At 43.9% G+C, this 24353-nt stretch overlaps 1 protein-coding gene across 1 annotated transcript in view; it reads left to right on the top strand.

The window, feature by feature from the left end:
• GALNT17 (polypeptide N-acetylgalactosaminyltransferase 17) overlaps positions 1-24353 on the top strand; it is a 260211-nt gene that overhangs the window by 191217 nt on the left and 44641 nt on the right. The window contains exon 6 of the mRNA XM_063297376.1: positions 5367-5484. Within this exon, the coding sequence (XP_063153446.1) occupies positions 5367-5484 (118 nt within the window). The remainder of the gene's footprint in view (positions 1-5366; positions 5485-24353) is intronic.

Below are 24353 nucleotides of genomic sequence, written 5' to 3'. Positions count from 1 at the left end.
CGTCTCTTCATCTTCCCTCAGCAGACCCCAACTTTCTACGGCTTTCCTTTAGCAAAACCGCTAAGGATTCCAGTTTCTCCTCTAAAGCCTTCATACGCGTGGGGGTGACCGGTTACCACTACCACTGTGATCGGGCGCACCGGTTACCACTACCACTGTGGGTGACAACGGAGGTCCTGGTTTCCGGACCTCTTGTGCCTCCCCTACAGCGGAGTCCTCGTCCCCAGTTCTATAGTCGGCCCCTGAAGTGCCCGTCGTTTCCGACGTTACCAGCTGCTTGCCAGTTTGTAGACCCAGCTGTTCTCGGCGCGCCGCCCTCTCTGCGCGGGAGCTCTGGGCCACCTTCGCTGCCATGGTGTCCGGCTCCTCTTCAATCCACTTGGCTTCTCGTAGTAAAGACATTGCTAGCGCTCCCTGTCACAGGTAACCTGGTTAGGGGCTAGCGGGTTAAGTTTTTGCCTATTCTCAGCTTTATGTAATGATTGCCTATCCCAACAGACTCAGTCTCACCAGCGGGTTCTGAATAAAACTGATTTATTGAAAGAATAGTATGCATATACAAAGAAAGCTGAAAATAGGCAAAAGCGCGCCAAATACAAACTAAAAACCCTCGCCTCTAACCCGATCCCGCCCCTTACCCCAGCATTGCAACCACCCTCTCCCAAGTGTTGGCAAACGTCATACATCGGCCTGGGAAAGCAACCTTGAATACATGTCATAACCCAAACACACATTCCTTCAGAGCAGCACAGAGATAACAGCCTGGCAGGGCTGAAATTCCCCACCCCGCGGATGATAGACACGGATCAGAAACATGACATGCGAAACGTTACGATGTATGCAAACCATTGGAACAATGAACATGACAACTGGCCTCTTCTTAAGTCCTAAGTGAAGTGAGGATATAAAATAATAATAATAATAATAATAATAATAATAATAATAATAATAATAATAATAATAATAGACTTCTGTATCTTCTTCGTAAGATGATCCATATTCAGATTCAGCTGGTGCTTTATTCTGGTTCTTTCCTCTCTATTTTGCATTTATCCCATTTTTAAACAATTATTTTCACTGGTTGTACTTTTATACCCTCCAGTAACAGAGTTCTTATGCCAGTGTTTCCTAATTATTGTCTCCCAAACAGATAATTTTAAAAAAGAGATACAAGCCCTGCCTTCAGGCTCACCATCTAAAAGGACAAGGACTCAAAAGTTACAGTCCCTTATTACTGACTGTGCTCCTTTGGATTTATGAGAGCTGAAATCTAAAACTTTTGGAGGAGATAAGTTGCCTGTCTACCTTCCAAGGATTGGTTGTTCCAGGCCAGAAACAGTGGTATGGGTTATGCTGGCATTTTTATGTAACTCAGGCTGGGCTGATCTACCCTTTCTGTTGCTTAAATAGCAATTGGTAACTCCTACTTCTCAGGCTGATGGGTAGGGTCAAAGCATCTACTCCTGGTCATCTTCCAGCAAGAACTGAGCTTTGAGCCTGGTAAGGAGAACACCAACTCTGGTAGCTGATCTTTCTCCATTCAGTGTAAGGAGCCAAGGTGGTCTCCTTCATCAGATAGATGATAGAGAGATAGAAAACAGGAGAAAGAGACAGAGAGACTATTCAAGAATGATAAAACTGTGTAGCAAGAATGCTGCAATGGTATTATTATGTATGAACTTGGGAATAGCAGTGTGGAAGGTGATTGCTGTGTGGCTCTGCAGACACCACTGGAAAGGAAGCAATGTGTTAATTCATGCTACCAAATACTGTGTGAGATAAGAGTGGGAGTCCAGCTGTCCACCATCATTTGTTTGCCCAAAATGCTTCTTGTCCCATGTAATCTCATTGAGGAGATGAGGCAGTATGTTGAGTGACTTGTGACCAGAACAGAAAGGATGAGAGAACTGAACCTCAAACCATCATTACTGATTTGTGATTCCCAGTGAGACTTACACGGGATAAATAGCATCAGGCTTGGAATGATTTTTAATCTTACCCTTTCTCCAAAGCAGGAAGTCATGCTTCCTGTCCTCCTGAACCTCTGTTAATTTCCTGTCTTCCAAAAAACAAGCATCTTTCTGCTACTTTTTTGTTATGTTTCCTTTTTTCTCTTTCCTTTTTCACTCCATTTTAGTTTCTATTAGTCTTATTCTTGTGTTTACAACTTTCAATAAAATTATATTAAACAAAAACAAAAAAAAAACAGGCATCTTGCCCCTTTTATCTTCCTTTTTCCTCATAATCACAAATAATGGAGCTGTTCAGGAACCAGGCATTTCCAACATTATTATCTTCCTGAGATGAATGCTTCAGCTAAATGGTTGTTAGTGTGCTACAACTTATAAACAGTGAAATGGAATTCTTAAATAGCACACAGCAGAGTTTGGGAAATGAGTCAAGGACTTCATCTTTCTTTGTGAAGCTAAGCTCCAGATTTGTATCCATAAACGTATTTATCAAATGCATTAGCAGCACCAAATGAAATCTGCTGGTCTCAAAGGGGAAAGCAGATGCAAACATGGATGGGGGTATGGAAAAAGAAGTCCTTAGTAATTCTGTGAAGTTGGCCATCTTAGCAAATGGTATCCATTATTACTAAGGTTTGCATTTCCAGGGCAGCCAAGGAAAAGAAGACATAGTAATGTAGCAGCTGGAAGAAGAAAAGATGAACAGGGTGGCCCAGAGGAGGTGGGGGGGGGGCAGGAAGAGGAAGAGATAGAAGTTGCATTAGTAAGAAGAGAAAAACATGGTGGTATGGGTGGTGGAAGAGAGGGCGCTATCCTTCAATTCAGTCCAGAATGTGTAGAGTAAGGAGCTATGTCCTTCAGAACGGACTTTGCTGGCCTTGCTATATACTCATTTATGCAGCTAAACATACCGCTAAATTTGTGGAACCTCTCCAGTGACCAAGATCGCAACTTATTGATCCATCTTAGTTTACTTTTAAAAATCAAGTACAGTAACTGATTTTATAACTGGAAGCAAAGGCAGGCAAGGAGAGAAAGACAGGTAATATAATTCAGGTGCAGCCTAAGAAGAAAAGCAAATGCTACCTCAAAGCTCCAGAAGTCCAAGTAACCATGTTCAGCATAACTTCCTGGTCAGCTGGTTCTTCCTTAAAGTCTGAAAATGATAAAGAACCCCAGCTGAGGTAACATGGTGTCAGCCTTCCCACATAGACCAGGCAGGAAACACAACCAGATGAGCTAATTCTACTTTATTGTAAGGCTACATTAATGGAATCTTGCAAGTCTGGCGGTACAAATCTCCCACCATCTCTTTTTAAAGTCTGATAAGTTAGGGAGGGTCCTTTCTGAGTTTCTTTCTCAGCCCATTATGCAGCTGCAGTCTCCCCTCCCTCTTATCTGATCATTCCCTAGGCAGCATCTCTTCCCCTCATCTCCCAAGGCCATTCCCACATACCATTACACACAGTTACTGGTTTACAAAGAGAGATTAATCAGTAATTGTACCTAACTAGTTTATCAGAAATTTGTGCTTCAGTGAAAGGAAGTGCTGTGGACACTTATATGGAAATTTAGCTCCAGGGAGGCAAGTCTTGCTTTCTCATTCAGTTGGGCTCTTGCTGATATAGAGAGGTGACTGCCAGTCTCAGGAGAGATAGCCAATTCTTATGCAATGAGCAGCATAAGACACTGAGATTTAGCAACAATATATTAATTTCAAAATCTGGAAACAAAAAAGCCCACATCGTACCAACTGACATCCCTCCTGCCCACAGTTCAGTTGGCTGAATTCAACCTGAAGAAGCAAACACATTGCAGCAAGTGGAGAATCTGGATGACAGGTCTTCCAACTAAGATCTGTGAAGCTTAGTCTTTTATCCTTTGCCAGTAGTGACCATCAAAAATTCCTTTCTGTCACCTTAGACTTTCTTTGACCTATTAGATTGCTGGGACCAGTGTGATTTGCTGTAGGGCAGTTGACTGTGAACATTCTTATCACTGGTTGCAGTCCTGCAATCTGTGTCTGATCTGATCTTTATGAATTGCTTTCCAGTTCTATGCATCAGTGCATGACTTTAGCATATAGCCAGTTGCAAACCCTATTCTTCCATTCCCAGGCAGTGCTAAAGTTGTTTTCCCAGTCCAACTTCAGCCTTAGAAACTCACTGGTGAGTTGGGGCAGATCCCTCTCTTTTAACCCAAGAGCCCATGTAGTGCAGTTGTGAAGATGTTGGACTAGGAGTGGGTAAACTAAGGTTCACTGAATGACTTGGATCAGTTGCTTTCTCTCTCTCTCTCTCTCTCGATTTTTTAATCCTGCTTTTATTAGCCCAATCTATCTCACAGGATTGTTGTCATGGAAAATACAAGTAGGGTGTTCTAATGTATATACACTGCGCTGAATGGAAGGCAGGGTAGAAATCAAATAAATAAATATTTTAAGTCAACTTATTGTTGATTCCATTAAAAGAAGCACCTGTGTGCATGCACAAGAGTTTATTGGCTCACCAAAATCAGTCTGAAGGTTCGTGGTTCCATTCAATGCATTAAATCAACTGGGGTATTCAGTTCAAAAGGGTGACTCGAGCGAATCAGAGCTTCACCCAGCCCTAGTAAATTGTTAGCATGCCTGTGTCTGAAACAATCTTTCGCAACAAAAGACACCGTTGACAAAATCAGGGCTCATGAGCGTGAGGTTTCAGGAAGCTTGATTTCCACCGAGGATGAAAAGAAATAGCTTCAGGACAACAGTAGTACAACAAAAGAATCCATTACTTAGAGCAGATTAAAAGGAGGGTGGAATGTGTGTGGGGGGGTAAATTTGGAATTTGTAGGCATGCCCAGCTAATCACAAAATAGCTGTTTTGATGGATCCTGCCAGTTACAAAGCACACTTTTATTCGAAGGCAGTCTGGTCAACTTGTTCTCATCATCCCCTCAAGGCCTTCAGGGATAAATTGTCTCCTCCAGACTTAACTTTGTCTTTTCCTGGATACTTGGGTTGAATACCCTTCAAAACAGAGCGCTGAGCTGCAGCCATTTCTGAGAAGTCCTGTGAGCATTCTTGTGGCATCTTGATGAGCCCCAAAGGCATCCTCACAGATAGAGATACTGTTAAAAGCTGGCACTTTGTCCATTCCTTTTTTTAATTAGAAGAACCTAATTAGATTAATTAAAAGAATCTTAAGTAGAAGAATCTGTAACAAGTTAGCAGGGAGCTCCTTATGCACCAAAAGAGGGGTCTGCTGCTCACAACCATCAGATTGTCTATTTCTGATTTAGACTTCTATCACAATAGATGTTCTCCATGAACAGCTAGATCTCTAGCTCTTGGGAGTGAAATAGTAAAAACAAAATAATAAAGCACTTCTTGCTTCTCTTCCACTTGTTCCTCAGGACACCAGCTATGATCGGATGTTCTTTTGTGGTGAACCGGAAGTTCTTTGGGGAAATCGGTCTTCTCGATCCAGGGATGGATGTTTATGGTGGAGAGAACATAGAGCTTGGAATCAAGGTTGGTGAGATGGTTACAATGAAGTGATTCTTCGTCCTGATGTAGTATATTAAAAGCTAGCAAGTTTGAAATCTGATTCTTCCTCCTGGACCATCCTTTTTGTAAATAAGTGATTTATTTCCTTAAAAAAAATATTATTAAATCCTACTGTCATGAGTACAGATGGTGAGCAGGAGGAGGCTCCTATCTGGGGGGCAAAACGCATGTGTAGTTTTAGAGACATTGAGCTGTCATTCAAAGAAACCCAGAACAGACCCGCCTTGAGTTTTGGGGTTTATCTGTCTGGGTTTTCCCACGCTTCTTCAGTTTGGTAGGATTTTCAGTTAAATAAAACACTAGAGTCTTTCTCCTCATCTCGGTGTGGTCTTTACTTAGCCAGGACACCTACTTCCAGGCTTTTGAATCTTTACTTTATATTTAAAATTGGGTTTTTTTTTTCCAGATTACTTCTTAAGGGTCTCATAAGCTGCAGTCCCAAACCTTCTAAAGAACTTGGTGGTGTTCCTGCATAAATATACATCATTGAAATCCCTGTGAACATCTCTAAAGAAATGTTAGCTAGTATCAAGCTCTGCCAGAGATCAAATCCATATCATTCTCCACATCATAGGGTTTCATTCGCTATCACTCCAGTGGAGTAAAAGAGAATGAACGTTCACTGTCTTTTCTTCACTCTGAATCTGATTAGCATGCTGCTAATCAGAAAAGCCCAATTAGATTTCTTTTGGCATTCAGCGGTTCAGCATTCGGTCCATCCCACATACTGATGACCAACTGGTGGGAGCCTTTGCACGCCGTGAGAGAAATATGTAGATTAGAAACCCGACTTTGTTTCATTTAAAATATTTTTATTTCACCTGCCACATACTCTACCAGTAGATGGCATATAGCAATACACTGCAATATTTATTTATTTGTTTATTTATTTATTTATCCATTCAGATTTCTATCACCGCCCATCTCCCCCCAAAGGGGACTCTGGGAGGTTTACAATAAAATCAGAATTAAAACATAAATTACAATATAATAAACCAATAAATAAAGATAAAATAAATATAAAATCCAAGCAGTGAAGGTCTTATTCGTTGGGGAGAGATCTATTGTGGCTGTATGCAGTCAACCCATTTCAGCAGTGCGTAGAATTAACGCATAGTCAGGATTTGCACAAGTTTCTGAACCCTAAATTAAACAAATGAGCCCATTTTGCATGCTCAGCCATAAACAAATTAACTCAGGTTAGCAGTATAAGATTAGCCCGTCAGTTGATTGCATCTGCTAGATCTTCACGTGATGGTTAAATGTATTCTATGAACACAACCAAGTTAATATTATCGCCCATGTCCTGGTGCAATCTGTCTTTCATGGTTTTCACTTTTTTACTGCTTCTTGTTCCTTCCTCTTTCTTCTGTCCAATCTGTTGCTGTAGATTGACATATGGTACTTCCATTGACATAATGCCAGAGTCCCTAGGTGGAGATAGGCAGCCATATAAAATAAATAAATAAATGCCATTGCTGTATAACAGAAAAGGACACACTGCAAGCCTGTGGTACTGAAATGGGCCTAACTGAATCCTGACATTCTCTCTCTCTCTCTCTCTCTCCACACACGCACACACACACACACACACAACGTGCTGTAATGGAAAACATTTCAGTGAGCATGTTGGCTTTCTTTTGATTGTGGAAGGGTTGGGACAATGGGATCAATGCTGAGGTTTCCAGTGGGAGGTGCTTACTGCATAAATGGAAGGAGCCTAAATCTCTTACATTTCTTTATTTGCCTATTCATTCTTCTTCCATGTTTTAACGCACTCTTCCTCCAAGCATCTGGGAGAGGTACATAGCCATACAATGGGAAGGCTATTTATTTAACTACTTACATTAATTTAACTGCCTTTAGGACATGGTATATAAATGTCATAAATAATAATAAAGTCGGACAGTTCCTTCAATGTTACATATGTACTTGAGGGGTGGGAGGCTGAGAGATATATGGGCTGGCTTAAGATGGCTCTTTGAATTTTATAACTAGGGACAAGAAGCCATGTTTCCTCTAACACACTTTGGCATTCTAAGCTAAGGCTAGATATAATATTTTCATACCAGCTTGAAAATTATTTCAACTTCCATGAAAATTTGTATGTAATTTGATGCTAGAAGTGCACAAAATGTAAACCTTTCCAGCTTTGGCCTGTCTTCATGGTAGGACCACTTCCAGTACAATTGGGACAATACCAATCAAAGTGAATATTTGTAGCTCAGGGTTGAACTGTGGAGTCCTTGGTGCTCTCTGAGCCTTGTTGTTTTCTTGCAGACATTTCATTGCCAGACTCGGCAACATCTTTAGTGCAAAGAGTGGGCCTTGCTCTCAGTTTATGTACTGTGGCTTGCCCTGCTTATGCTGGTGGGGGTGTTGTTCTCTCCTTGGAAGTTCCTTGATTGGGCTGTTTTGCTGCTTGCTTGATTGACTGAGTTAATAGTTCCTTGATTTAGGTGTATTGTGCTGTTTGATGGTTCATCTGATGTTAATCCTAGTGTTGATTTTTGCATATCTGGGTGTTGCTTGCTGGCAAGGGAGTGTACTGGTCTTTTGGCTTTTCTATTGTCTCTTTTGAATGGTATGTAAATGTTGTTTACCTCCATGTGCCTGTTGATGGCTGCTTTGTCTGAGTGCCAGACTTCCAGAGGAAGCAGAGAGCACCAAGGACTCCACAACTGGGACAATCCCACTGAAGACTGAAGCAGCCCTTCCAAGATTAGATTGGAACATTCCAACATTTTACACCCCTCTATTTAATGTACATTTCTTATATTACACATTTTTAAAAGATAATGTTTTGCCTAACATGCACATTTCTACAAGCTTTCCCTTTCCTGTGAGTTTTGGGCAGGGCTCTAAGAACTGAGCTAGCAAAGTCTTCAGTTTCAGGAAACCAGTCACTGTGATGAAACTAGTCAGGGGTCACACAAGAGAAATTCCATGGCCTGGAGGACAAGACATGCAATAATGGATTTAATTTATAGGCAGGCAGATTATGATATGATTCAAGGAGAGGCTAGGCATATGCCAGGGATGCTTTCATCTGGATTCCTGAAATAAGCAGGCGGTTGGCTGAGATAGGCCCTTCCGACTCTATGATTCTCTCAATTGTTGATTAAATTATAGGAAAAACTTCCTAACAGTAGAACAGCTCAAGAGCAAAACTGATTACCCAGCAAGATGATGAGCTCAAATGATTGAGTTCAAGCAGGTGTTAGACAATTATATCTCAGGGATGTTTTAATTTGGATATTTACACTGAGGAGGGGATTGGAGTTAATGGCCTCAATGGCTCTTTTCAACTCTAGGATTCTATGAAATAGTTAATTCTTTGCTAACTCTCCAGTTTTTGCCATGCCAGACCAACTGCCTTTTTCCTTGTTCCTTCTTGTCTCCACTGATCAGGTACAACTTTGTCCTGAATTGGAACAATGGGAAACAAGACTTAGAAAATGCTTGACCCAATGAAGAGAAGACTAAGGAAGCACATTATAATCATCAATTTAAGGAAACAACTGTCACATAGAAGAATGAAAAAAAAAGTTCTTGATACAGAGGACACAATTTTGAAGCTAATGGGCTTCAGTGCCAGATAGCTGGCTCTGACTGATCATTAGGAGACTGTTCTTGATAGTAAGGGCCATTCAATAATAGAACCAACTTTCTTGACAGCCAGCTATAGCCTTCTGTGCCCTCCACCTCTACAATTTGATATTATTAGATCAGACTATTACAATCAGTGCCCTGAAGGCTATCCATGGTCAATTATGCCCTATTTGCAACCCAGAGAAACCTTTCCAATCAGGCTGCCAATGCAGCAACATCCATCTTCAGTGGCAAGAGTTTTAGTGATTTTTCCCCCCTGAAATAAGCAAAATAAGTGCAGCCTACTTCCCACCCCAGCCCCTGCTCTCAAACTTACTCCCACGCAGCAGGCTGAAAATGAGTTCAGGCCTTGCAAGCAATGGTGGTTATCTGTCTTTAACAGCAATTAAAATGTCAAGCTAATCTGGGTCATAAATCTAGTTTAAGTTCATACACATTTAGATTTTCTTACCAAGCAAACTATGAACAGAGCCAGGCAGCAAGAGAGAATACAGGTAATCCTTGTTTAGCAACCACAATTGTGACCTGCAACTTGGTCATTAAGTGAAGCAGTCACTCAGAGAAACCACAGCTGTGCTTATAATCTTACTTCAGCTTTCCTTTGCTTTACAGACCTGCAAAGGTCGTAAATGCAAGGATTGGCCACAAGGTTACTTCTTCTTCACTGTTGTAACTGCAAATGGTTGTTAAATGAAGCAGTTGCTAAACAAGGACCACCTGTAGTCAAAAAGTCCAAAATTGTGCCCACAACTGTGCAACTGAAGCCTCACCCTTTTTTTACATGAGTTGCAACACATGTAAAAATGGGGTAGCACTTTAACTGTGTGTTTAACAGTTGACTTTGTTCACGCACTCACACACACCATGGATGCCCCTATTTGCAACTCCAGCTAGAGATGAACAGCTAGCACAACAGAAAATCTGTAGTCCAGATATCACAGTAGGGTATCAGGAAGCAATCTGACAACAATGAAGGCTTCACGACAGGAATTGTCACAAGCCATTCTCCGTGGCTTATTTGAGCAATCAACTACAATTTCCCCTTGGCTTGCAATTTCCCCATAATTTAACTACTCTAATTTGTTGCTAGTTTTTCATTAATTACAGTCTCATACTCTGTCCATCCTGGGATATTCAAACTCCCTTTTGACTGAAAAAAAGCCATTTTAAGGGACACAGCTTGAAAATATTTGCACTGATTTCAATGAATGTGAGAATGCTTTATCTCTATCAGGAGCACCTGGCAGGGAGGTGTTTGTGCATGCCAAAAAGAAGATGGTGGCTGCAACCATGCAACTGAAGCCCCACACCTTTTTTTACATGTGCCATGTATGTGAAACATTTTCAAAAAAAGAGGCAGCGCTTAGCTCATGCAGTTGTGGGAGGAATCTTGCCCTTCTTAACCCCCACCCTCCACAAATGCATCTCATACCCATATCTTATTCCCAGTTTCATCCCATTGTGCTGAAAAAGAAAAGGGTCACAGCTGTCTCTGGTTTTCCCATGCTAATCAATGAAAGGTAAAAGGCCAGTTTTAACCTCTGGATCCAGGGCAGATTAATCCTTTTGTAGAGCTCTGCCTTTTTCTAATAAAATGAATTGGGTGGTCCTTGTATAAGGTAAAGGTAAAGGTTTCCCTTGACGTAAAGTCCAGTCGTGTCCGACTCTAGGGGGCGGTGCTCATCTCCGTTTCAAAGCCTTGGAGCCGGCGTTGTCATAGACACTTCCGGGTCATGTGGCCAGCATGACTCACGGAACGCCGTTACCTTCCCGCCGAAGCGGTACCAATTAATCTACTCACATTTGCATGTTTTCGAACTGCTTGGTGTGCAGGAGCTGGGACGAGCAACGGGAGCTCACCCCGCCGCGCGGTTTCGAACCGCCGACCTTCCGATCAACAGCTCAGCGGTTTAACCCGCAGCGCCACCGCGTCCCTCGGTCCTTGTATACCTGTCCTTAAAATAGATAGTGCTGAATCTCCTTCTATCCAACTCAGAGTATAGTGATGGTGAAGTGACACTTATGCAGCTTCTAACATTGGGCGATGCAATGAAACAACCTTGAGTGAATGACTATTAGAGGAAATATATTAATCAGCTGAGCATCCAGAAAAGAAGGGAGCAGAAACTCATCAGAACTAAATAGGTAGGACTCAAGCCAAGAAACATTTGTTTTCTAGATTTGACATCAACAGACTTACACAAGCAAGTTCCTTTGAGAATAATTTAGACAAATTGGAACGGGCTCAGAGAAGGACAATGAGGATGATCAAAAGATCAGAGATGAAGTTTTGTGAAGAAAGGTCAAGGAATTGGGTATGTTTGAGAAGGGAACACTGCAGGGTGTCTGTAAGAAAGGACAACTAGCATCACACATCAAATCTATAATGAGGCTTTGGTTGGTTTTGGTATGATATGGGCACACAGCAATTGTGGTTTCCTTTGATTTTGATTTAATGTGTTTTATGAACTTGGTCATTCTTGTTTGTAAAGCATAGTACACAGCTTAGGATATGATGTGAGCCAAGACAAGGCTTTTTTAACAAATCATGTTTAAGCTAACCATGACTCAGTATGATGTGTAAATTTCATCTTGTATGAAAAATAAAGAGCAATCAATGTTACCAAGATAAACTAAGAGCTCAAATCAACCTGCTTGGTAGATGCTGGTATTGCTTCAATGCAAGGGAGCCACAGAAAGAGATCTTAAGATGGAGAATTTTCAGCTTGACTTGGTCTCTTCTCCAAAGCAGGACATGCTACGGAATAGCAGTAATTTCAGTTCTCCTCCATCAGTCTCTGAGATGTTCCAAATGTTAGGGATGGTTTTACTTACAAGGAAGAGGGAAAAAACCCAACATAAAAGACTCTCCCAAATGTTACTTGCTATCTTTAACCTGTTTTATCATTAAACTGATGGGAGTTCATATGTCACTCCTTCAAGCATAGGCAAAGTGAAATATAAGGGAGGCCAAATCAAGCTGTTTGCAAGCCATGTTGATTTTATTCATTCATAAATATGCCCAGTCCTATTTCTGCACTATTTCATTTTTTTAAAGCCTCATAAAACTTTGAATCCTAAATATATTTTCTCTCTAAATATGTATTTCTAAATGTATTTTGTCTAGATGCATTAATTTTTAGGTGCATTTGGTGTTTTCTTTGAGTGGAAAATAAAGTCTCCCATAAGCCAAGCTTGACTCTGTATGGATACATCCGTGAAGTTTTCTTGGCAACAGAAGAGAAATAGCTTACCACTGCCTTCTTCCACATTCCCCCTATCCCCCAAATTTCCAGTCTAGCATAGAGTCTGTCTAGTCCTGGGCTTTTCTGGTAGTCTCCCATCCAAGTATTAACCAGATCCAACCCTGCTGTGCTTTTTGAAGTTGCTGCCCATTGTATTTTGAGTGGACAAGTGCATTGTAATATTCAGGAAAATGCAAAAATTGAAATAGAATAACAAACAAAGCTGCATATTAGCTCAGGAAGTATAGGTGAGATCAGCCCACTTTGAAATATAGACCAAATAAAACCACTGATGAACATCCCTGTCTGAAAGGCAGTTATGAAGCTATAGTAACTTTGAGAAGCTGGAACAGTGCTATGGTCCTTAGTTGGCTATGATAGACAGGCATGGAAAACCCATTTTGAAATATGCCAAATTCAAGTGTGGGTTGTTCAGACCTTAAGACGTACAAATAGCACAGCTCAGTTTGATCTACAGCGTAACAAGGGAAAGAAATAAATATTTAGGGATGGACACTGCTTGTCTTGTTAGATCTGATGCAGACTACCTATCTTTGTGCCAGGAGTTGGAAAGGATTATATTATTGTGCAATCTCAAATGTTACTGTGAATCACTAACAATAAAAGTGTACTCCAAAGTTCAGAAAATGCCAGAGGTTCAGATCATATTGTTTGCTTATTCCAAGATACTTTTATGCTGCTTCATTATGCTCTTGCCAATTTCAGCCCACAATCTCCCACGGAAATTCTGAAGGGAATTTGATGCCAGCTGTTTGGCCCATGATTGTGGAAAAAGGATATGTGGCAGCTGAATTCTTCCATAGCACCCCTCCTTCCTGAAATCTCCTTTAAGGGCTCCACCCTTACTGATTGACAAGCCAGCCCTTGCAGATAGGGCTTGGCTGAGACAGTGTGGTAACTGTGAAGAAAGGAAGAAAAAGAAAAGGAGGGTGGGAAATAAGGCAGAGAGCAAAACCTGAATTAAGAACTGCAAGAGCTGCAGCTTCCAAGACACCAGAGGAAATCAGAAGTAGCAGCAAAAGGGAGGGAGGAAGGTCAGAGCAGCATCAAAGGTCCAGGAACATCAGAAGATGGTGAGCTGTCACTAGAGGCCTCAGATGCTGGCATTTGAAGGACGCTCAGAATGTCACCAAGCATCCCAGTTACAGGCAAGTCCAAGCAGCCAAGACACTAGGATGTTCATTACTTGAAGTCTTGGAAGAGCAGACTAGGGAGAAGTAACTGTCATGTTCACTGTTTCAATGTGCACTGTACATCGTAACGTTTCACATGCCATGGCGCTGACGCGCATATTTCTGTTTGGGAGGGAGCTGCCATGAAACCTTGTGCCAAGCTCTGTATCTATGTTCATTTCAATGGAATGTGTTTGGGTTATGTGCTCTGCTCAAGGACTTTTCCCACAGACCATCAGAAGCCATTAGGAGCACTTGGGATTGTGAGCTTGGGAAGATTCTACGGGGGGAGGGATCTCATTTGTACCAAGGGTTTTTAGTTTGCATTTGGCACGCTTTTTCCATTCTCAGCTTTCTTTGTGATCCTGCATACTATTCTTTAATAAATCAGATATCTTTGTGATCCTGCTCATGAGTCTGATGGTGTTTTAGAATAGGCAATCCTTACATAAAGCTGAGAATCACCAAAGTTGTACAGTTAGCTCCTACCAAGATTAGTTCCTTGTGAGAGAAAATAGTTAACGATGGCCAAATCCAAGATCACGACCGGGAGACTTGAGGAGCCGACTGGCTTGATGCCCGACTCAACGGTCAAGAGCGGAGAACTGAGCCTCACCCCAGAACCTTCAGGTTTCTAGCAGGATTCGAGTTCCAGCCCTGAGGTGGAGGAATCCGATGATGGGGGAGCACCAGAGCAACCGGCACCCAGCGAATCGCCCGCAGAGTTGATCACCTGGGATGAAATGGGAGAACCCCAGCCAGGGACGTCCCAGGCGTCCTGGAAGCATCGGTTCCCGCTGACCCCAGATGTAGAATCTACCACAGTATCAACAGGGAGACAGCCTAACACACGAGGGAGGGAGGAATCTCAAACCCCTGAAAGGCTAAGGGTGGTAGAGGCCAAAATAGAATCGATGGAGTATATGCTAAAAAACCTGTCTCTGTCATGGGGGCGGGGGGGGGGGCAGCCGAGGCACAAAGGAGATTCCAGCTCCACGCAATCATCCTCCATCCCCTCACCCAGACCACCAGTTGAGTGGGGCCGGAGACGGCGCCGGGATGAATCTCCACCCTGCAGAGTTCGACCACCAGTGTCCCCGCCCTGAGGAGGGAGAACTACTGTAACCTGGGGCCCAACCACTCAAGCAGCCACTGATTCAGCTCCAACAGGAGTGGGGGTGAAAGACTTTTCTGTCCAGTTTGATGGGGATCCAACTAAGTTATCTTTCTTTCTCACTAATGCTAAAAGTTACATGAGGCAGTTTGGACCATACTTCCCTTCCAAAGAGGCTAAAATAACTGCCATTGCCACCAAGCTGAAGGGACGAGCGGCTGACTGGTATGTTCAATTAAATGAGGCTGACTCCCCTGAGCTTGAGTATTTTGAGGACTTCATGTGGGCGTTAAAGCTGCATTTTGAGGATCCTCTAGCCAAGGCAAGGGCTAAAAAGGCACTGAAGGATCTTACCCAGGGCCAACTGTCTGTAGCTGATTACACCCTGGAGTTTAAGGCTTTAGCTGGGAAAATCCCTGACTGGTCTCAGTGAACCTTAATAGAATTGTTTAAAGAGGGACTCAACAGGGACGTCCTGCGGTGGGCGTTCTGTAGACACGACTCAGAGACATTGTACAAATGGATCTGTCTGGCCGGCAAGGCTGAGCACGCCCAGCATACCTTCATGCAAACCAAATGACCTGAAAAACAACCAGCCACCATGAGGGGACCCCGAAGTCCCGCAACGGCTACCCGGCCAGGCTATAGAGCCTGGGAAGAGGAGAGAGATCGGCGCTATGCGAGGGGTCACTGTCTCCGATGCAGAAAGGAAGGACATGGAGCAGTTGATTGCCCAAAAGCCAAGGCTGGAGATTGAGCGGGCAAGCTGCCGGCCAAATCGCCACCCCCCTCGCGGTGGATGACAGTAGGCAAGAGGGCAGCCAACGCTGAGGAAGTATTCTACTTCTCGGGAGAGGCAGAAGATGACTCTAAGGAGCCAGTGGGAAATGCCAGCCACCTGCCATGAAGAGCGCCTGCGGGCAGTTGGAGGAGGATGGGCACGAGGATGCTACGGTGGGTGCTGACTGTCCCACTTTAGCAGTAAAAGTGAAATTGGGCTCCCGCACAAAGACTACAGAGGTCTGGGCTTTAGTTGACTCTGGGTGTTCCAGGTGTCTGATTCACCCTGATCTGGTTGCTGCTTTGGACCTGCCTAGCTTCCCCCCCCAGCAGCCTTTGATCTTCACACAGTTGGATGGTTCAACGGCGGGGGTGTGTGTGTGCTAAGGGCAATCCTTACAGTAACTGTGGGAGGTGGCTAAGGGCACAACAATGTCCTGAAAGCCCAGGACATTAATTTTATTTATTTATTTATCTATCAAATTTGTCACTGTCCATCTCCTCCCACTGGAGGGACTCTGGGTGGTTTACAACAGAATACTCAGTAAAACAATAAATATATAAAATGCATTATAAAATTACATATAGTTAATAATATAAATTATTATTATTATTATTATTATTATTATTATTATTATTATTATTATCCATCTCCGCTTGGATTTAATGTTTGCTTTTATGTATATTTTAATGTAATTTTTATCTGGCTATGTTTTAATGCTATTTATTGTAAACCCAGAGTCCCCCATTGGGGGAGATGGGCGGTGATATAAATTTAATTAATAAATACTTTTATTTATTTAAAGTCCAGTTGGCTGTATCTCATTCAGTCTTCGCATAGAAGGGGTACTTCAAGGCACTAGCCAACCCCAGGGATGACTCTTCTCCTCCCCACCCCAGGCCAGGTGGCAGAGCCAGGTCTTCAAGTTTCTCCAAAAGGCCAGGAGCGATGGGGCCAACCTCACCTCCGGGGCGAGATGTTCCAAAGGGCGGGCACTACTGCAGAGAAGGCCCGCCTCCTGGACCCCGCCAGATGGAATTCTCTTACCGACGGGGTCCTCGGCATGCCCTCTCTGCAAGATCAGGTGGGGCGAGTAGATGTAACAGGGAAGAGGTGGTCCCTTAGGTAACCTGGCCCCATGCCATGTAGGGCTTTAAAGGTGATAACCAACACCTTGAATTGGACCCGGAAGAAACTGGTACCCAGTGCAGCTCGTGTAGCAAAGGTGTTATATGTGCCCTTCTGGGGGCGCCAAACATCACCCGTGTGGCTGCAATCTGGACCAGCTGAAGCTTCCAGATACTCTTCGAGGATAGCCCCATGTAGAGCACATTGCAGTAGTCAATATGGGAGATAACAAGGGCATGAGTGACCATTCGAAGGGCTTTTTGATCCAGGAAGATCTGGAAGATCTTTGGGAAGAAGGTCCAGGATGAAAGCTGCAGTCTTCCAAGAACAGCTTACTCAGTTTGCTCACCCAGGAGGCCTACTGCAAACATTGAACAAGTTCAACCCCTTAACTTGCACCCTTTTATTGTTAGCAGGCCATGGAAGTGACTGTAGAGGAGGAAATATGGTCTAGGTGCAGGCCTGAAGGAGCAGGAAAGGAAGGGCTAAAGTAAAAGAATAATATAGTGTAGCCTCTTTTACAGGTGGGTGGAGCTGTAGACTACTAAGGAATAGAACTAATGGAACAACGTCATCTTATGGGACCTTGGAGGTGTGCCTTCCCAGTGGGGGCCTGTTACCTTTCAAAACAATCTTCCCTGTGATATATGGTTGGCCCTGACCTTGCAGGCTTTTAGGAAGGGAGTCAAGACCTGGCTCTCTTCCCAGGTCTTTGGGTCAGGATGCATGGAATCCCAATCAGATCAATTATAGTGAAGATGCAGAAGCAGAAGGAGGTTTATTGGGGTCAATGCCCAGTCCATAAAACACCTTACATAAAACTAATATTAATTAGCCAATTAGGTAAGCAGTGCACATCTTACATATTACATGACAGAATCTGGCCACACTCAAGGAAATGGGATCATTTGAATCTCAAATATTTTAAATAAAACTGGTCAGAGTGACCAGGATATTTACACTTACATCTACAGATGTAGATCTACAGGCAGAAGACCAGCAGAGTGCATCCATGAACACCAACTAGCAGTCAGAAGACACAATGAAAACTTCTAATCTCACAATACATGGGCAGACTCAACCACAGTTTCAACTGGGAAACTGTGAGCATCCTAGACAAAAGTAAATCCAAAAATGCTAGGGAATTCCTAGAAGCTGGCATTCAGACAAATCAGCCTTCAATAGACACACAGAGATACACCACATTTACACACCATTCAAAAGAGAATAAAAAAGCTAAGAAGGAAACAAAAAGACCAGAACACGTCCTCTCCAGCAGCCAACACCCAGATAAGCAGGGATTAACACCAGGCAAACAAGCAGAAAACAAAACCCTAATCAAGGACCTACCAAGGAGAAAACCCACCCACACCAACACTGGCAGGGCAGCAACTATATATAAACGGGGAGCAAACCCCACACTCACAATCACTGATGATGTTACCTAGTCAGGTAAAGAAACATCTGCAAGCCAACAACCAAGCTCAGAGAGCACCAAGGACTCCACAGTTAGATGTGGGGTTAACAGTTGACAGTGAGTGTCAACATAAAATGGACTGTATAATAAAATGTCTGGTGGTTTCACTGACTCCTTCTCTACACGGGAAAAATCTGGATTTCAATGGAATGCCTCTGTATCTCCCCTCTAAGGCCACTGCAGAAGCATGTTGAAACATTATAGTTATATTATAGTATATTTTAATTCTGGTAGCCATTTTACTGTTTTAGTTAGTAATTAATGTGAGGTGTCCTTGTCCTCTGTGTTTTGTGTTTGTTATTGTTGAATTCTGTACACCGCCCAGTCATGTTGGTTGAGTTGGGGAGCCATGTACTGTAAGTGCTTCAAATAAATAAACAAGCAAGCAAACAAATGGATCAGACAAAGTCATAAATTGTAGAGTCGGAAGAGGGCATGTGGATCATCTAGTCCAGTGTTTCTCATACTGGCTAGGGCATTCTGGGAGTTGAAGACCATGCATCTTAAAGTTGCTGAAATTGAGAAACGCTGGACTAGCCCATAAATAAGAGAAGAAATAAGTACAGTAATAAGATACCTAACGAAGTAACCCAGACAAAAAATGATTATTTTGTAAAGAGACAGTATTTTGTTAGGTCTTTCTAATTAAAAAAAAAAACACCCTTTATATAGGAATTGTTTTCTCCCTGTCTCTGACTCATAAAATCTCACAGCTGAGCCTACAACAATGATCTAAGGAGAATTTGCCATCGTCGCATGAATTCAGACAGGACTTTGGTGTTCCCAGTAACCAAATCTCTCAAGATTTCACACTTTAAAAATATTTAGAAGCACTTTTTTCCCAATCAGTAGGACCTGGGAAACTGTTTAAGAATGTTAAGAATGCTGTGTTGCTAACCTGTGTTGAGACTTTAATCCCTCATTGAATATTTCCTTTCATTAAATATGATTTCTACTACGCATTATGAAGATCACTTTCCTTTCTTCTCTTTGTCATCAGGACAATTGGAATTTAGTTTAGCTGGGCCACCCGTTCTGCTCAGGAAGAAAGCCCTCCCCCCCAAGTCTTCTCTTGAAAAACTTTTGACTCAATTCTTTCATCAATGAATTAAAAGTTAAATGAGCTGGAAGATACCTTATAAATCTTCTAGTCCAACTACTGAATCATCTGATAGGCGGCCATCCAACCCCTTACTTGAAAACCTCTAATGAGGGAAAAAACATCATTGTTCAAGAAAGACCATTGAACTGCTTAACAGCTCTTACAGTCAGAAAATTCTTCTAACCTTCAGCCAGTCTCCTTTTTTCAAAACTTTTGAAAAAAGTTGTTCTCTGCATTTGTTCTCAGTTTCATCAGAGAACAGGATTTCTCCTTCTTGTGTCTGACAACCTTTCTGATTGATTGATTGATTGATAATTTAGATTACCAAGACCAATTGACTCATCAGTGATGCTGGGCAGCATACAAATTAAAAACCACCAGGGTACCTGTACCAAAACAGAAAAGGAAATGAATGAAATAGTGGGGAAACAAACATACACCATTAGAAACTGACATAATACAATCCAGGTGGACACTTTGCAGCCCATCTCAATGCTTTAGGGAAAAATCAAGTTTTCAATAATTTAAAGGAGGGTCAGGGTAGTTTAAACCTCTGGAAGAATGTGTTTTAGAAGACAGGTGCTGTGACAGAGAAGACATGCTTCTCAGGTCCCATCAGATGGCATTGCTTAATGCAGTGTTTCTCAACCTCAGCAACTTTAAGGTTTGTGGACTTCAACTCCCAGAATTCCCCAGCCAGTATGCTGGCTGGGGAATTCTGGAAGTTGAAGTCCACACGTCTTAAAGTTGCTGAGGTTGAGAAACACTGGCTTAATGGAAGGAACATGAAGTGTGTCCACTGTCAGATCTTATGGGACAGGTAGAAACAGTGGGAGAGAGATAATCCCCAATAGAACCTGGCCCTGTGCCATGAAGGGCTTTATTGGTGATTGCTATCATATCTTCTGTCTTTTCCAAGTTAAACATGCCAGGTTCCTTTAACACACCCTAAAAGGCTTGGTTTCCAGGCCTATTATCATCTTGGTAGTTTTCCTCTGATCCTGCTCCAGCTTTTGTCATGTTCTCATTCTAATGTCTGGTTAACATTGTAACGTTTCACATGTCATTCTCTGTTCCGTATCCCTTCACCCGGGGTTTTTCCATTCTGTTGCACTCCCTTGTTTTGAGGGCTTGGAATGCATGTTTGGGTTTGCGCTCCTGTTCAAGGTTACGTTCCCAGGCGCGTCTAACGGCATTCAGCACCTGGGAGGGGGAGCGTCCTGACGGGCGACGGGGCGGGACCTGCCCACAAGCAAGGCTTTTAAGTTTGTATTTGGCGCGCTTTTGCTCATTCTCAGCTTTCTCTGTATTTGCATACTATTCCTTTAATAAATCAGTTATCTTTAAGCCCGAGCTTGTGAGACTGAGTATTTGGGTTTAGGCAATCATTACATAAAGCTGAGAATCATTTTTTCCATTTTCCGCTGGCCCCATCCAATCCTGGGATAAGAGGGAACGCCAGCGATGACCGAACCTCAACTTCGCGTAAGTGAGGGAGGCGAAGAGGAGCGGGAGGTGGCCAAAAGCCGGCCAGCGCTAACCTCGAGAGCGCAAAGAGCAGCACGTCGGGAGTTGCGAGATACCCAATTGGACGAGCTGCTGACATCCATACAGGAGAGTCTCAGGAGTGAACAGAGATCTGTTATGGAAAGAACCACGGGGAGGGGGTCTCCCCAATTGTCCTGGGAGCACGAAGTCCCCTTGTCACCGAAGGTGGTGATAACCAACCAACCCCCGGAGGAGCCGGTCACTCCGGCCCGTATGAGGGCATTGGAAGATAAAATGGATTTAATAGTGACGATCCTCAAGGATCTACCCAGAGAGGATCAGCCCAGAGAGGCAGAGCCCACCCCGGAGGATTGGGAGGAAGAGCCGTCACAGTACCCCAGGCACAGCACCCTGTCGACCCGGGGGAGAAGTAAGACTCGATCAGCCCATCAAAGGGGAGAGCGAGAGGCAAGACCTCCTAGGGATCGACCACCTGTGGGGGCTCGGCGTACGCTGTCATTCGCGGCACCGCCACAGCCAGCTGAGCCGGTAAGAACCTTCCCACCATTTGGAGTGAAGTTTGATGGGGATCCCGCAACGCTCTCCTTCTTTATTACGAATGCCAAGCATTATATAGAAGATTGGGGTCGGAACTTTCAGTCTGAACATGGCAAGGTCAATTTCATTGCCAACAAGCTGAGAGGAAGGGCAGCGGATTGGTATGTGCAACTATGCCAAGCTGAGGCAACTGAGTTAGAGGACTTCGACGAATTTTTGTGGGCACTCAAGGAGCATTTCGAAGACCCCCTAGCTCAAGAAACGGCCAAAAATGACCTGCGCAAACTCTACCAAGGGTCCCTCTCAGTTGCTAAATATGCGTTGGAGTTTAAAGCTTTAGCAGGAAAAGTGGAAGACTGGTCTGAGCCAACAATCATCGAATTGTTCAAGCAGGGGCTAGAACCCGAAATCCTTCGATGGGCGCTAGGCAGAGACGATCCCAAAACGCTATATGGGTGGATTCAGTTGGCGGGAAGCGCAGAAAATGCCCTACGAACCTACGCCCATACCAAAGAGCTTAGACAAACACGTCTTGCTAGAGGAGCGCGCACATCTGGACTTGCCAGCCGCCCCAAACCGAAAACCTGGGAAGAGGAGAGGGAGCAACGGTTCTCCAAGGGTCAGTGCCTCAGATGTGGGAAAGACGGGCATCGAGCCACGTCGTGCCCGAGACGCCGTCCTGAGGACCGACAGACGAAACCCACGGTAAAGACGCCTGCTCCTGCTCCACCGCGAAAACTGAAGGCGGCCCTCGCAGAACTGGACCCCCCCGACCTACCCTTCGGAGAAGAGGAGGAAGAGTTGCAATTCGAGCAGCCGGCGGGAAAAGCCTACCACCTGCCCTGAAGGGCGCCCTAGGGCAGGTGGAAGAAACCGGGCGTAACCATGATTCGGTGAGTGGAAACTTCCCCACACTGACTGTTAAAGTTAAACTGAGCTCAAAAACCAAAACTGTGGAAGTGTGGGCCATGCTAGACTCGGGTTGCTCCCGTTCCCTAATGCACCCTGACGTGGTAGCAGCTCTCGAACTGCCCACGTTCCCTTTGGCAAGACCCATGATTTTCACCCAATTGGATGGAACTATGGCGGGAGGGAAAGCAGTCAATCTTTCCACGGGACTGGTCGCTTTACAGATGGGCTCCCATCAAGAAAAGCTGCCATTTGTGGTAGCTCCAGTGGGGGGCCCTCTGGTAATCCTGGGAATGCCTTGGTTTGTGCAACAAAACCCTTTTATCAACTGGCTCCATAGAACTGTAACGTTTGCAGATGGATTTTACAAAGTACCCGAAAAGGACTTACTGGAGGACATGGAGGGTGGAGGGGTAGCGTATACTACTGTGCAAACGCTTCACCCTCTTGAAGGACTACCCAATCAGTATCAGGATTTTGCTGAAGTATTTGGGGAAAAAGAAGCGGATCGCTTGCCACCCCACCGAAAAACGGACTGTGCCATTGAGTTTTTACCAAATGTAAAATTGCCTCACCCAAAAATATACCCCATGTCTCCCAAAGAGCTTACCACGCTAAGGGAGTTCATTGACAAAAACCTGGCTAGGGGTTTCATTGAGCCGGCAAATTCCCCGGTAGGAGCTCCTGTCCTATTTCGCCCAAAAAAGGATGGGTCATTAAGACTCTGTACCGATTTCCGCGGGCTCAATGCGGTCTCAATATTAAATAAATATCCTTTGCCCCTGATCAAAGATATGTTATCACATCTGGCCAGAGGCAAAATCTTCTCAAAACTGGATTTGAGAGAAGCTTATTTTCGCATTCGCATAAGGAAAGGGGATGAGTGGAAAACAGCATTTAACTGTCCTCTTGGGGCTTTCCAATATAAAGTCTTACCTTTTGGTTTATCTGGGGCACCCGGGGTTTTTATGCAGTTAATCAATGAGGTCTTGCATGACCACCTATTTAAAGGGGTACTGGTATATTTGGATGATGTATTGATTTATACTGAAACCATGTCAGAACATATCCACTTGGTGCGTCAAGTATTGGCTAAATTGAAAAAAGCACAGTTGTACGCAAAACTGTCAAAATGTGCGTTTCATCAGTCGCAAATTGATTACCTAGGTTACCGAATTTCAGCTCAGGGCATTGAAATGGACCCTGCAAAAGTAGAAGCTATTGTGGCATGGGAGCCTCCTCGTACCAGGAGACAATTACAAAGTTTCCTTGGATTCTCTAATTTCTATCGGGCATTCGCCCAAAATTTTGCAGAAATCGCCCTCCCCCTTACGGAACTGTTAAAAACCAAAGGACAGGGGGATACGCGACGTTCGAAGAACCCAGGCGCGCTCCTTAAATGGACTCCAGCCTGTCAGCAAGCGTTTGAAACGCTCAAACAACTTTTTACCACAGAACCAATTTTACAGCATCCAAACCCCTCTAAACCCTTCGTGGTACAAGTCGATGCTTCTGATTTTTCCATAGGCGCAATCTTGTTACAATCTGACCAATCTGGCGATTTAAAACCCTGTGCCTACCTCTCTCGCAAATTCACTGAAACAGAGAGACGATGGCACGTTTGGGAAAAGGAGGCTTTTGCTGTAAAAACGGCTTTAGAGACATGGCGACACCTATTGGAAGGTACTTCCAACCCTTTTGAGGTCTGGACTGACCATAAAAACCTGGAAGCTCTAAGCACCAGCCGAAAACTCAGTCCGAAACAGCTGCGCTGGGCTGAGTTCTTCAGCCGCTTTGACTTCACTCTTAAATTTATACCAGGCAAGAAAAACTTTTTGGCTGATGCACTCTCGCGCAGACCCCAAGATGCTGGCCCAGGGCCAACGGTCCAAGGCACCGTCTGGACCGACAAACAATTAAGTCTGGCAGCGGTGACTCGCAGCCAGACCCGAGCACAATCGACTCCGCCTCCAGCCGCTCAGCCTTCCAGCGGCTCGCCTCCCTTGTCAATTCCCTCCGATTTGCAACAACAGTTGCTCTCCCACCTTAAAACAGATACTTGGTTACAAACCAACAGACACATGTTAACTTTCACCGATGATCTTGCCTGGCGCAACGATCGTCTCTATGTACCCGAAGCAATGCGAAAAACCATACTCCAGCGCTGCCACGATGACAAACTAGCGGGGCATTTCGGCTACGTGAAAACTTTGCACCTCGTTCGCC

This window comes from Candoia aspera, chromosome 1 (genome assembly GCF_035149785.1).
Source record: "Candoia aspera isolate rCanAsp1 chromosome 1, rCanAsp1.hap2, whole genome shotgun sequence".
NCBI classification, from domain to species: Eukaryota; Metazoa; Chordata; class Lepidosauria; order Squamata; family Boidae; genus Candoia; species Candoia aspera.
Note: the sequence above shows the minus strand (reverse complement) of the source record. Positions and strands in the feature narration are given on the sequence as shown.